General features: G+C 40.3%; 1 protein-coding gene across 1 annotated transcript; it reads right to left on the reverse strand.

The window, feature by feature from the left end:
* Positions 1 to 385: 385 nt before the first annotated feature.
* On the reverse strand, positions 386 to 8,843 carry LOC146667602 (uncharacterized). Its single transcript, XM_085408485.1, has 11 exons — positions 8,653 to 8,843; positions 8,438 to 8,549; positions 8,230 to 8,320; positions 7,497 to 7,581; positions 7,271 to 7,401; positions 6,950 to 7,154; positions 6,059 to 6,061; positions 2,442 to 2,526; positions 2,266 to 2,338; positions 1,756 to 1,763; positions 386 to 1,436 (listed from the first exon to the last, which is right to left on the reverse strand). The coding sequence occupies exons 1-11, from the start codon at positions 8,741 to 8,743 to the stop codon at positions 458 to 460; spliced, it is 1,863 nt and encodes a 620-aa protein (XP_085264611.1). The 5' UTR covers positions 8,744 to 8,843; the 3' UTR covers positions 386 to 457.
* Positions 8,844 to 12,735: the final 3,892 nt, after the last annotated feature.

A 12,735-nucleotide genomic window follows, 5' to 3' on the forward strand; every position in this document is an offset into this window, starting at 1 on the left:
ATGACATCAGTTCACACACTATACAGATAACACAACTATCTCAGCTATCTGGAACTTACATTCCTTCACCAACATTTGTTTCAGTACAATAAGCTACATGCCATTTAGATGATCTCTAAAAACACAATAAAAATGCAAAAACTTTTATTATTATAACCACATTATTATTAATTTCAGTTTAGTTTTTCATTAGATAATGCATTTCTTTTTTAACAGTAGAAATATCTGATGTAACAATTCACTTTTAAAAGCAAGGTTATAGTGCACAGTTCTGATATATGAAACATAATTTTGCATAACTATGAAAATAAAAGAAAATACTTTTAACGTTGCTGAAAAACGTGAAGTGGATAAAGAATTATGTGATGTTACATTTTCCTGAGAACTGACTGACTGTGATGACTCCTCCATGTGCTACATGCTATGTTGTCCTGCTAGTTGAGCCTGCTGTCTGTTCTCAGCCCTCCTCCTGTTTCACTGGCATATATCCATCACCAGAGGGCTCCACCGACCTGCCTGTTGACATCAGAGCAAACCCCTGTGTCATGTGACCTGGCTGGAGCTGCAAAGCTGGACTCAGTCGTGGCCCAGGCAAGTTCAGAGGCAGTTGTGGAAAAGAGAGCAGGGAGCATGGTAAAGCACTGGAAGGATGAGGCAGAAACAGGAAGCGTGTAGATTCAGTGGACTTATCAACATCCTCCATGCCCTCACCCTGACTCAGCTGCTCCTCTCCCCCACTGCTAACACCCGAATCCAAGCTGGGAAGCTCTGGGCTGTCAGCCTGCTGTTTCTCCACTCGCTCATAATCAGAACAAACCTGGATAGACTTGCCAAACACACCTCCGCTGCTTCCAAACAGCCTCTGAAAATCTGCCTTTTGTTCATTCCCTCCCTCCTTCTCTTCCTCAGCCTCAGGTTCTTCATCATGGCTATCAGTCATATTGATGCTATCTGCCTCCATGCTCTCTTCACTGACCTCTGCACAACTGCACATGCCTGAATCTAGACTCTGGAGCCTAAATCGATCATTGTCGAGCCTCTCAGTTTTCTCGTAGTCTGAAATCACCTGCACTGGCTCACTGTTACTGCTGCCTTTGAGCAGCAACATTAACGTCTCCTTTTCTCTCTCTCTCGCTTCATCACTTTCCTGTTCTGCGCTTTTTCCTTCACCCCGAGTACCAACAGGACCATAAGGCGTGTCAACCGCACAGGGCTTCAGATTCCCAGCAGTGAGTGAGGAAATAGGAGGAGGGCTACAAAGCTCAGAGTAACTTGGGTTAGTGAAGCTGGAGCTGGTGGAGTCATAGCTGCCTTTGTTCAACACCATCTTCTCATCTGGCTTGTAGGCCACAGCAGCATCCACAGGTGAGATTAATTCTACAGTGATCATTTCCACTGATTTCAAGAAGGAGTGAAAGTATTCACTGGAGAACCCACTCTGGAGGAGAGAAAGTCACAGAACAGAAGAGATTAGAAAGATTTGAAATATATAAAATTATCAATCTGCACTTTAATGGGATTAAATAGGAAAGCATCAGGTGTTTGGGGTGCTTCACTCAAACTTTAGTGAATTTGAGTTGTTTGGATCATAAAGGTCATAAGTCTGTGGCTGGATTAGTGAGTCACTTTGTCTGTCTGGTTCCACCTCCCACAGAGTTCACAGCTATCTGCAATGCTCTGTCTTCTTATGGTACATGTTGTGTCCGTCTGCTTTTTAACTTGCACTGAGCTTATTTTGTTTATTTGCTTTTGGACTCCTTAAACTTTCTGTAGCTCCCTGCTACTTTGCAGAGGTTTTTTTTTTAATGAATATGTTTAGACATGAAAATTAGACCCTGATGCAGTCCACCTCTGTGGTTATACAGTGAGCCTTGTTCCCAGCAGGCAACAGGTTAACAGAGAAAATACTGTGAGGTGACTGTTGTTGTTAAATGGTGCTGCATGAATAAAACTGTACTGAACGAAAATTAAATCATTGTATAATAGACTTCCCATGAACTTATCCAGCATTTTATTTTAACACTGTGATGAAGCACTCTACTCTTAACCCTACACTAAAGAAGAGTCACTATTGCACTAAAACTATTGGCTAAAACACAGCTTTGAATATATGATAATAATTTGATTTCCTGCAAACAAATTCACCACAGTATTTCATAAATACTATGTTTACTGCCCTGAAGTGGCCACAGTATTATCTAATGCATGGAATAATAACATGTAATAATAACTTGTTATAACAGAGGAAATATCTGCGGTTTGTACCTGGATTTCTCGCAGGAAGGATTTTCCTGGGTCTGGTATGGGTGGACCTTTGATTTTCTTTACTATGTAAACCCTAAAAAATTAAAGATCAATCAGAGTTGTAAGAAAATAACTCAAAATAGAAGAAATGATAATAATATTATTTGCCATAGAAACTTGTGCCTGTGCTCACGTACCGGGTGGTTTTGTGAGTGCTTAAGAGCAGGCCTGCCAGCAACACCACCACACCGACTATCGTTACGGGAACAACAAACGTATTACCTGAAAAATACGGGACAGATCAGGTCACAGTGGCTCAGAAACATGAGAAAACTGGGTCATACAGCCAAGTCCATGAGACACAGACAAGTTTGCTTCTGCAGCCGATACAGTGAATTTAAATAGAAGTCAAGATGTGAGTGTGATTTATTATTCAAGAGACTAAGGATGAATTTTGCATGAAGTGCATGGAATATAAAAATACAGACATTTTCAGTTATGCCCTTCATTTAATTATTATTACTAATCCTTGAGTGCAAATCTTTTGTATGTGACTGTCTGAAGTCAGAAACCTTCAAAATGCCATTTCTTCCCTTTACTGCAGCCTCCTTCAGTTGCTGTTTGCTTCTGGGTCTTTCTTCTGTCTGTCTTCACTAAGTGAAAGTACGCCATGTTGGGCTGGGGTCATGTGACCGATTTGTTTAGCTGCTGAGTTGTTGATGTGACAACCCTCTAAGTCAGCGGTTTCCAACCCCCGGGCCTCGGACCGGTACCGGTCCGTGAGTCGTTTGGTAGCGGGCTGCGAGAGTTGAGGCTCAGGTGTGAAATGTATAGTTTTCATGGTTTTTATCAGTTTTCAGCGTTATTTTGTTATCGTTTTTATCGTTAACTCGGTTTTCCTGGGTCTTTTCACTTGTGTTATGAATAAATCATCTTTTTTTTCGGTACTGGTACCAGAGGTGTGGACTCGAGTCACATGACTTGGACTCGAGTCAGACTCGAGTCATTAATTTTATGACTTTAGACTTGACTTGAAAAAATGTTCTAAGACTTGTGACTTGACTTGGACTTTTACACCAATGACTTGGGACTTGAATTGGACTTGAACCGGTTTACTTGAAAAGACTTGATATTTTACCCCAAATATAAAATTTAACATGCATATTATATAGAGATTGAAAATGTGACGTCATTCACGGGTAGAACCGCAAAGGATTCTGGGAACTCGTGGCAAGCGGTACTAGCGCACGCAGGCTTTCAATTGAAATCAGTCACACAGCGATAAAAAGAAACACAAAAATGGCAAGAAGCTGTTGTATTATTAACTGCAATAGCCGGTCGCATGACAGCCACGGGAAGCCGACGGGTAAAGAGATCGGTTGTTATCGGATTACGTCGTTGAAGAGAAATTGTTCGAGCCATGTTTCCGAAGTAACAAAGACGCGACTGGATTGCAGCCATTCAAAGATCAAATATAACGTCCCAGAACACTCCAGCTCACAGGTTAGTCTGCTCCAAGCATTTACACAAAGGTCAGTCTGCTGTTGTAGTTAATGCGTCATTTTTCATAACATAATTAGTGATATAGGTTACAAGCAAGTCTGGCGCTGAACAGAAATTGTCGCGCTATGCTCCTTTATTTATTGTGCATAAATAGTGAATTGTCCTGACACAATATTGTGTTTCGCTTCTGTTATTATGGTACATTGACAAAAACATATACTTTTATTCACAGAATAAAACAGTTGTTTTGTATCACTAATTGCCCAGTACGATTACAGCATACAATATTATTGTCACTGCTACATTTCTGTAAGGCGTACCAGAAATTATTTCCACTACTAATTAATTACCGTTAAGCTCAAAGGTTATATTAATAAACGGTTAACGAATGTGTATTTATGAAGACGATTTGTGAGACTGGTAAACTTATGATACGTACGATGGTCTTTACTTTCTACACGGTGCATTTCAAGGTCCTGCACCCATCCGTCGGTAAACTGTACCTGGGCTTGTTGCAGTGACCGGAAGTTACTAAACTTCACGAGTGTATGCACTCACAAGAACCGTATAATTATAAATATGCATATAAATATGCTACGATGAGATAGCTGACTTCATCTAACTAGCAAATGTTGTCCAGGCTACGTTGGTGATGCAGTTTTTTTAATGTATATGATATTTTTGTCATGCGATTTTAAAGCCGGTGTTGTGCCAAAAAGTGATTTCCAGTGTTTCTGTGTATTTTTTATGTGTAATATCTTTACGTATGTTCGTAAATAGACTTCGGTGAACAGGGGATACAAAGGGGTTACATAAAAAATTAAAAAATTATCTGTTTTTTAAGTATCTTTACAACTTGTACTTACATTATAACCAATCCGGTCCTTTATCCCCACTTAAAATATTTTTACAGAACTATTGTAATATTTGCTGCCATTTCTGCTGTCCTGTTGGGCAACTTACTCTTACAAAATACATTTTTAATGTTAATGAGATTTTTTTTACTGCATAAATAAAGGTTATATAAAAGTCGCTGCCAAAAACTGATTGCGGCTTGTATCTTGTTACACGAATGTTGTTTGTGGCTCAAGATGACTTTATGTCATCCATAAGGGATGCATTTGACATATGTTTAACATATTATAGCCCAACAAGTTACTTATAGCACTTTAAATATGAGCAATCGCTTTTTGGCAAATACCGGAAATCAGTTTTTGGCAGACAATCACTTTTTGGCACAACACCGGTCCTACAACCGCATCCAAGAATAACATGCAGCTTATCTCAGAACTGTCGGTGAAAATTATTCTTGGAGCTAGGTTTAATTGAGCTGCATTTTAAAGAGGTGCAATTTCACAATTTGTGTATATTTTCTAAGTTAACTATTTTGTCATGTGTTGAGAAAAACACAGATTTAAAAATTACATGGTCTAATATTTACATTTAGCATAACTGCAACATACTTTTTTCTTTTCTTTTTTTTTTAAAGACTCGAAAGGACTTGAAATTCAAAATTTCAGACTTGTGACTTGACTCGGACTTTTACACCAGTGACTTGAGACTCGACTCTGACTTGCCTGACATTACTTGAGACTTGACTTGAGACTTGAGGATAAAGACTTGAGACTTACTTGAGACTTGCAAAACAATGACTTGGTCCCACCTCTGACTGGTACTAGTTTTATTTTGTTGCATTTATCCGCGACACCTTAAAGGCCGGTCCGTGAAAATATTGTCGGGCATAAACCGGTCCGTGGCGCAAAAAAGGTTGGAGACCGCTGCTCTAATTGTTGTAGGACCTCTATGATAAGTCTCTTTTGTTTTTTAGCCCATTCAAGGCCTTGCACTGGTTCCCCATATGGACTGCATATTTTATGTTCCCATGAAAAACTACCAAATGGAAACTAAACACTTTCATCAACTCAAGGAAACAGTCCAGATGTGGACATTGATGCTTTTGAATCTGAGAATTAATGCAGTTGTAACTGGTTGATATTTTATTGGTAGTATGTGTTATTGTTGTCTGCCATTTTTCTTCTTCTTTGGTGGCTAACAAGTCTCACTCTGATTGTTGTAGACAGATCACTCTTACCTCATAACAACCGGCTACTATTTCTTTGTTTATGAAATATTTCACTTTTTCTGGTGACAAAGTCCTATTGACCTTGAATGGAGAGCCAGCCCTCTCTCTCACCTCTCCCTTGTATGTTGAAGGTTGCAAGTTAAATTACAGTGTAAACGTACACGACACACACAGTAAATGTGCTCACTATTATTGCTTTTTATTGACTATTGTGTGCTCAACGCAAACAGTCTGTTCCAGTTCATTTCTCCTTCCTCCCCACTCAAATCTGCCTTCACTATATAGAGCAGGGGTGGGCAACTACAGGCCTCGACTGCCGGTGTCCTGCAGGTTTTAGATATCACCCTGTGTCAACACACCTGAATCTAATAATTAGTTCATTCCCAGGCCTCTGGAGAAGTTCAAGACATGTTGAGGAGGTAATTTAGCCATTTGAATCAGCTGTGTCTAAAACCTGCAGGACACCGGCACTTGATATAGAGAAACAAAAAGAGACACCGTCATCAGTCAATCGGCACCATCTGTGGCTCACCTGCATCCCAGTACTGCCCCCTGAGCTCACTGCACCACGTCTACCCTGCAGCTGAGCCAGGGACCAAACTCCTGCCACATACAGCATTGGACATTTTTCACAATGGCTTCTTCCCCTCTATGCTGTGTATTATACACCAACACACTTCAAATATTTTCCCATATACATAATTATTCCATACTGCAGTAATCATGCTCAGCATATGGTAAATGGCCTGCATTTGTATAGCGCTTTTCTAGTCCCTAAGGACCCCAAAGCGCTTCACACTACATTCAGTCATTCACACACTGGTGATGGCAGCTACATTGTAGCCACAGCCACCCTGGGGCGCACTGACAGAGGCGAGGCTGCTGGACACTGGCGCCACCGGGCCCTCTGACCACCACCAGTAGGCAAACATGGGGTTAGTATCTTGCCCAAGGATATTTGGCATGCAGCCAGGATGCAGCCTGGGATCAAACCACCGACCTTCTGATTAGTGGCTGACCTGCTCTGCCACCTGAGCTACAGCCACCCAGCATAAATGAATTGGAAAGATTTTGACATTGGTATGTTATGTTAAACAAAACATGTTGAGATAAATGTACCTGGTGGTGGTTTTATTTTCCCTACTGGTGACTCCCATGATGCAGTGGGGCTCCAGTCACTCCAGGCTCCCTCGCGGTGCCGAAAAATAGACCGCACACGAACTCGTGCCTTGTACCTCTCACCTTGTATCAGCAAATCTGGCTCCAGCTCTGCCTTGCACTCCTGCTCACACTGAATGCCACTTTTATTGTGCACAGCGGGATCCTGACACACAGAAACCAGTGTGGGGTTGAGAACGAATCTTGTTTCACATGTGAACTTTCACGATCTCAACTTTATACTTAAACGTGTTCACATTGTGTCATAAAATCTAAACTTACACTCCATGACTGATCCTGCTTCTTCCACTGCAATTCACTTCTGTATAACCTGATTACATGTTTGTGGACTTGGGACAACCAGGAAACAGACGTGAAGTTGACTTTTGGCTCTGCAGGAGGATTCACCTTTACTGCAAGATCACACACACAGTTGTTTTAGGTCACCATGAATAGCTCGCACTGTAAATCACAAAGAGCCAGTATTTATACTGTAGATTACACTCACTGTGACAGGATGGCTTGAAGGAAGTGTTTACACTCTTCATTTGGTTGCAGCTCAGATTAAGGGACAACTCATGGAAAGACTGAAACTGGAAAAAAAATGTTTGAAAAATATTTACTGTTAGAAAACATTGAGTGAGAACAATATAGAAGTCTTTTGTTTGGCAAACTTCAAATTTGATTTAAAGTAAAACAATTGGAGTCACAAATATCCAATCAGATAATAGACTTGGTAAAAACAAAGAGCAGCATAAAGAGAGAAGAGATGAAGCTTCTTTTAGACAGAGGATGACCTGAGTACATCAAGCAGAAGATCTAGTAAAAATAGTTAATGAGATTACTGGGTACATTTGAAAGGAGTGTTATACATTTTTTGAGCTTTCTTGCTGAGAATGACATTACTGATACTGCTCCATGTCTGTACAGAAGCCATAAAAACTTCACCTTAGTTTCAAATACACAACAGGGAAAAGTAAACCAACCTCTTAGCAGCTGCGCTTATAGTACGAATTTAAACATGCAAGCTGATTTCCCTCTCATCATATGCACAGGATTTTCAGAAAACATAATCTCTGACATTGACCGGATAAAAAAACTATTTGGAAGGAGTCAGTGACTGCCCCGAGGCTTTCCGTAGAATATTAGATCTCACTTCTAATTAAAATACAAACTGAGATATAGGATATATGATTTTATCTCGGGGGCTCAGAAATAATTTGATTTCTTTACACACTCACAGTGCTTTTCTTTTCAAAGATCAGGGAGCACTTCTTTAGCGCTGGTCTGGAGACGTCAACAGACTTTAGGTCACAGGAAGCGCTGTAAGAACTGAGAAGAGGAATATTAATTTGATTTTCCTGCAGATGGCGTTACTGATGACATCTATGATTTCTGTTATGTGAGTTTTATGTGTTGAGCTTTTCTCTTTGTGACTGAGGTCCTTACATGTAGCGAGATTCATAGTGAGCATGTATGGTGCATGCAGTGTCATCAGACACGTATCTGCTGTTCCACAAACATGTGATGTTTCTATTGTAGTCAGTGTAGCAAGTGAGATCTGTGAGAATTAAAACAGGAGAGATTAAATGAAAATGAGTAAATATGTTAAACAACAGATCTTAAAATCAGTTAAACATGAATAAAGAGGAATAAAGACTAACTCTCTGGAAGCCTGGGACACTCATCACTTGTGCAGAGCAGCAGCAGAGGCAGCAGAATAAACAGGGAAAGGCTTTTCTTATTTCTCTCCATTAAGTCGACAGTTTTCTTTCTTAGAGGCTGCTGGGATGGTGACTGTGACTGTGACTGGAAGACTTGAAGGACTGTAGTTGCTTTAGGTATTGACTGACTGCCTTCTGATTCTTCTCATCCTGCAAAGGATGCAAATAAAATGTTACCATGTTAGCAACATGATTAGAGACGACACAGTTTTATTTCTCCAAACAGTCAGACATCAACCCACATAGAAGAAAAACAGCTGGCTACAGATAAACACAATATAAACAGAGGAAGGAACAACAGACACACAAGTGTTTCAGATCCTGCCTCAGTTTGTAAAACTAAAAGCAGTGATGATGTAATCCAGACTCCTACTGTGTATACTAAGGAGCACTTAAACTTACTGTGTTTTAATTTACTTTCATCCATTTTCTTCTACTTATCCGATCTAGCATCGCAGCGATGAAAGCTAGAGTCTATCTCAGCTGGCACGGGTCGAGGGGTAAGGTGCACCCTGGACAAGTCACTTTACTATATAATACAAAGTGCTGTTCAGCAACTGTTATTGTGGTTTGGAGACATCTACATAAAATGAAATTGAATTGAAATCATAATTTACATGAAGCGCTTCAAAAATTAATGTTTCCATTGCTGTTGCATTTGTGAGCTTTTCTTTCAGACATGCATCTCTACCACAGCCTCACAAACTGTTGGCTGCTCAGTTTGTGTTCACTTGGTTTGATCTGCTCCACCATGTCAAATCAAATAAAACTGATACATAAATAACAACAACCTGATCTCCTGGATGTTTTCTTACACAAAAGAAATTGGCACTGAATCTTAAACTGAACAACATTTAGTAAAACATTTTTAATATTGTAATTGTAATAATACATTTCTCTTATAAAAATAATAATAGCTGTACATTAAAGCACACACGCTGTCCATTAAAGGACTTCAGTCAGTGACACTTACCTGCTGGCTGAGCTGCAACTGATCTGCTTCCAACTGCTGACTTAATTTCACCTGATATCCTGTCAAAGAGCATCACATGAGGGTGTTACTTTGTTTACGTATCAAATGTAACCAACTAAACTGACAAGACAAAAAAAGTGTGAAAAGTCTTTTGATCACAACCCACAGAGCTCTTCTGACGAACATTTGAGCTTCTGAGTGTTTCACTTGAAGCCTTGTAACCCTTTAGTTTAATCTAATCTGATTCTTCAACTTATAAACGGTTGTATATAACAGTACCTGCAGTGCACCTGTCTGTATAACTCTGAGCTGATAACTTCAAGCATGCAGCATCAGGTGGAAACTGGCTGTTCTGGGTTGTTGCTTCAGTTTTTCATCTTCCTTGACTTTAGTACAGCCTGTCAGTTCCCCCACCCTGTTGTATTTTTGACCACACACACACACACACACACACACACACACACACACACACACACACACACACACACTGCACTTCTTATTAGTAGTAGCTCCCTTTGCATGTGGACCACACTGACATTTAAACTGTGTGTTTGTGTGGATTTGTGCTTTTTGTGGTTTTGCAGCCAAGAGCAAGCTGCCCCACAAACACCCACATCCTCACCTAATGTCTTCACATTATGCATTAACTGACTTTAAGCATTTTATCTTTGCAAGAACACTTTTCAAACAAACGTTTCTTTTCATAGTGCTCAATACAAACATATTAAGTTTAAACAGCATGGTTTAGATTCTCATTCACATAATAAATATCACGTCACATTAGATACTCCAGCTCTGCTGGGGACTCAAAGGAATCTGTGCAGCTATCTGTCTCTGCTGGGGGGTCCGAGGGGCCCGTCCAGCCATCTGTCTCCGCTGGAAGGTCTTAGGGGTCAGGCGCGGCCTGTTGGTCCTGCTCGTTTTTGTCCACATCCAGCACGGCCTGCTCATCCAGGTCCACCACCACACCATTGCCGGCCACTTTCTAGGCCGTCAGTTAAGGGTCTTTGCCATGACGGACGGCCTCCAGACCTACTCAGTCACTGCTGACATCTTCCACGCGGCCAGCCCCGTGAACTGCACTGTTTTGGACCCCTGTACAGTCAGCCTCCAGATGGCCCCCCTAAGCTGTTTTGTGAACTGTTTCCTGGGCTTCAGTGCCTTTGGACTTTTTGCTTTGAACTATTTTGTGAGCTCCGGTGTTTCTGGTGGCCTTTTTGTTTTGGATTTGGATTTCATTAGCCCAGCAGTGTCTTAGTAAGTCATGCTAATAGACCATTACTTTTATTTTAATGGATCTTTATGTTCTAACTCATTCTCTTCATTTTGAAAGAGGTGTGAAGCATATGTTCTCTTTATTTATGTTAAGTTTTCTGACTTTTGGACTTCCCCTTACTAAGAGGTGACACTCTCTTATTGCTTTCTTTTTGCCTCAGAAGCAAGAAAACCACAAATACACACTAAAAGCTCAAACCACATCCAAACCCTCTTCTCTTCAGAGAAATCAAAATTTTTTCCACTAATGCAAAAAAAAAAGAAAGTCATTCACTACCCAGAAAGTCTGTTTTCCTTCCTTCCTTTCTTATTCTGTTTTTTCTTTACATGAGTGGTTGAGGGGCATCTGGGGCCACAGCTTCAAACAGGTGGTAAAGGATCTATTATCAGCCATACTAGCATTCAATACAAAAACTAATTCTGGGATGCATTACAAAAATTACTGATAATATTACATAATAATCACTTTGAGTACTCGCCAGAAACTGCATTAGGTAGCTATTCACTGGAACTCTTCAAATGATGAAAGACGCTGATGCAAGTGAAGGAGGCCATCATTAAGATGTCAAAGCAAAATGAATCAATCAGAGAGAGATAGGAAAAGCTGAAAAGCAGGAGTACCCAAATCAAGTAGTAGATATATAAGTAGTTATAGTAGTAGTGGTCGATTCTTTAAAAAAAGAAAAAAGGAATGCAGAAAAACTAAACTAAAGTGCAACATTTAAAGAGGTACCACTGTCAAAGACATTCAATAGATGCCTTCATGAATGTAAATGCAGAGTTCATGTGGGTAGTCACCTTCCTTAACTCAAACGTTAGGGAAGGTGGTAGGGAAGCAGACTCAGCAGACATTTCAGGTTTCCAGAGGTGAGCAATTTATTTACAGTGAACCCCATCCTACATGAAACTTAACAAAACCTGTCATGTGTGACATCATCAGCACTTTAAAACGAGGAAATGCTAGGCGGGTCTTTCCCCAAACCTGACTTACATGAAGACTGAAACGAAAGAACAAAGTAAGTATGAACAAACAACTTAATCTGTAACATAATAAAATGTAAAGAAACATGTATCTGACTATTTGCCTTAATTTGCAGAATGCTTGATTTGCCGGCAACAGAATGCTTACACAAACAAACCCGGGATAGTTAGTGCAGCAATGTTACTTTGACAAATAGCAAATCATAGCAAATAAATACACAGACAGAATAATGTGCATAATGTGCAAAAAAAAGGTCAACACATCTGGGACAAATGGAGAGCATTACAACTGCTCATCCACTTTGTCACAGCTTACAACAAGATGCAAACAGCTGGTTACACTCAGGAATAAGAAGGCCAGATCAGAATTTGCCATAAAACAAAAAATGCGGCCTTGACTTTGAGCACAGTTTGGATAAAGACCCATCAGGTCACCGCTGTGTTCAAGTTAGAGTAATTTCTGACCAGCACACAAGGTGAAGTAGCTCATTAAGATGAGAGAGAGAGGAGGACGGATGGAGGAGAGTTAGTGAATCAGTAAGTGCAGATGATTAGTACTACAGACTACAGAAGGATAAAGCTGATGATCCATACCATGAAGTTATGGGAAAGCTTATCAGTGAGGAGCAGTGTGGCCTCCTGCTGAAAAACAGCTCTACAGATGTCAGACAGAGGACTGCAAGTCAGTAGAAGCAAAACAGAATAAATGCATGTGAATGAGAGAGAGACATGTGCAAGGAGTGGAGATAGTGAAGGTGGATGAGACAACGTTAGTGAGGTTAGGCTGAGATGGT

The sequence above is a fragment of the Rhamphochromis longiceps genome, linkage group LG6 (assembly GCF_057381845.1).
Source record: "Rhamphochromis longiceps isolate RC_006_pf linkage group LG6, R_longiceps_female_GT1.1, whole genome shotgun sequence".
NCBI lineage: Eukaryota > Metazoa > Chordata > Actinopteri > Cichliformes > Cichlidae > Rhamphochromis > Rhamphochromis longiceps.

Excerpts from the sequence above, each read along its gene's own strand:
- LOC146667602 (XM_085408485.1), bottom strand. The coding sequence starts at position 8,743 with ATGGAGAGAAATAAGAAAAGCCTTTCCCTGTTTATTCTGCTGCCTCTG. Across the intron at positions 8,321-8,437 it reads CACTATGAATCTCGCTACAT|TTCTTACAGCGCTTCCTGTG; the intron begins GTAAGGACCTCA and ends TCCTCTTCTCAG. Across the intron at positions 7,155-7,270 it reads AGCAGGATCAGTCATGGAGT|GATCCCGCTGTGCACAATAA; the intron begins GTAAGTTTAGAT and ends TCTGTGTGTCAG.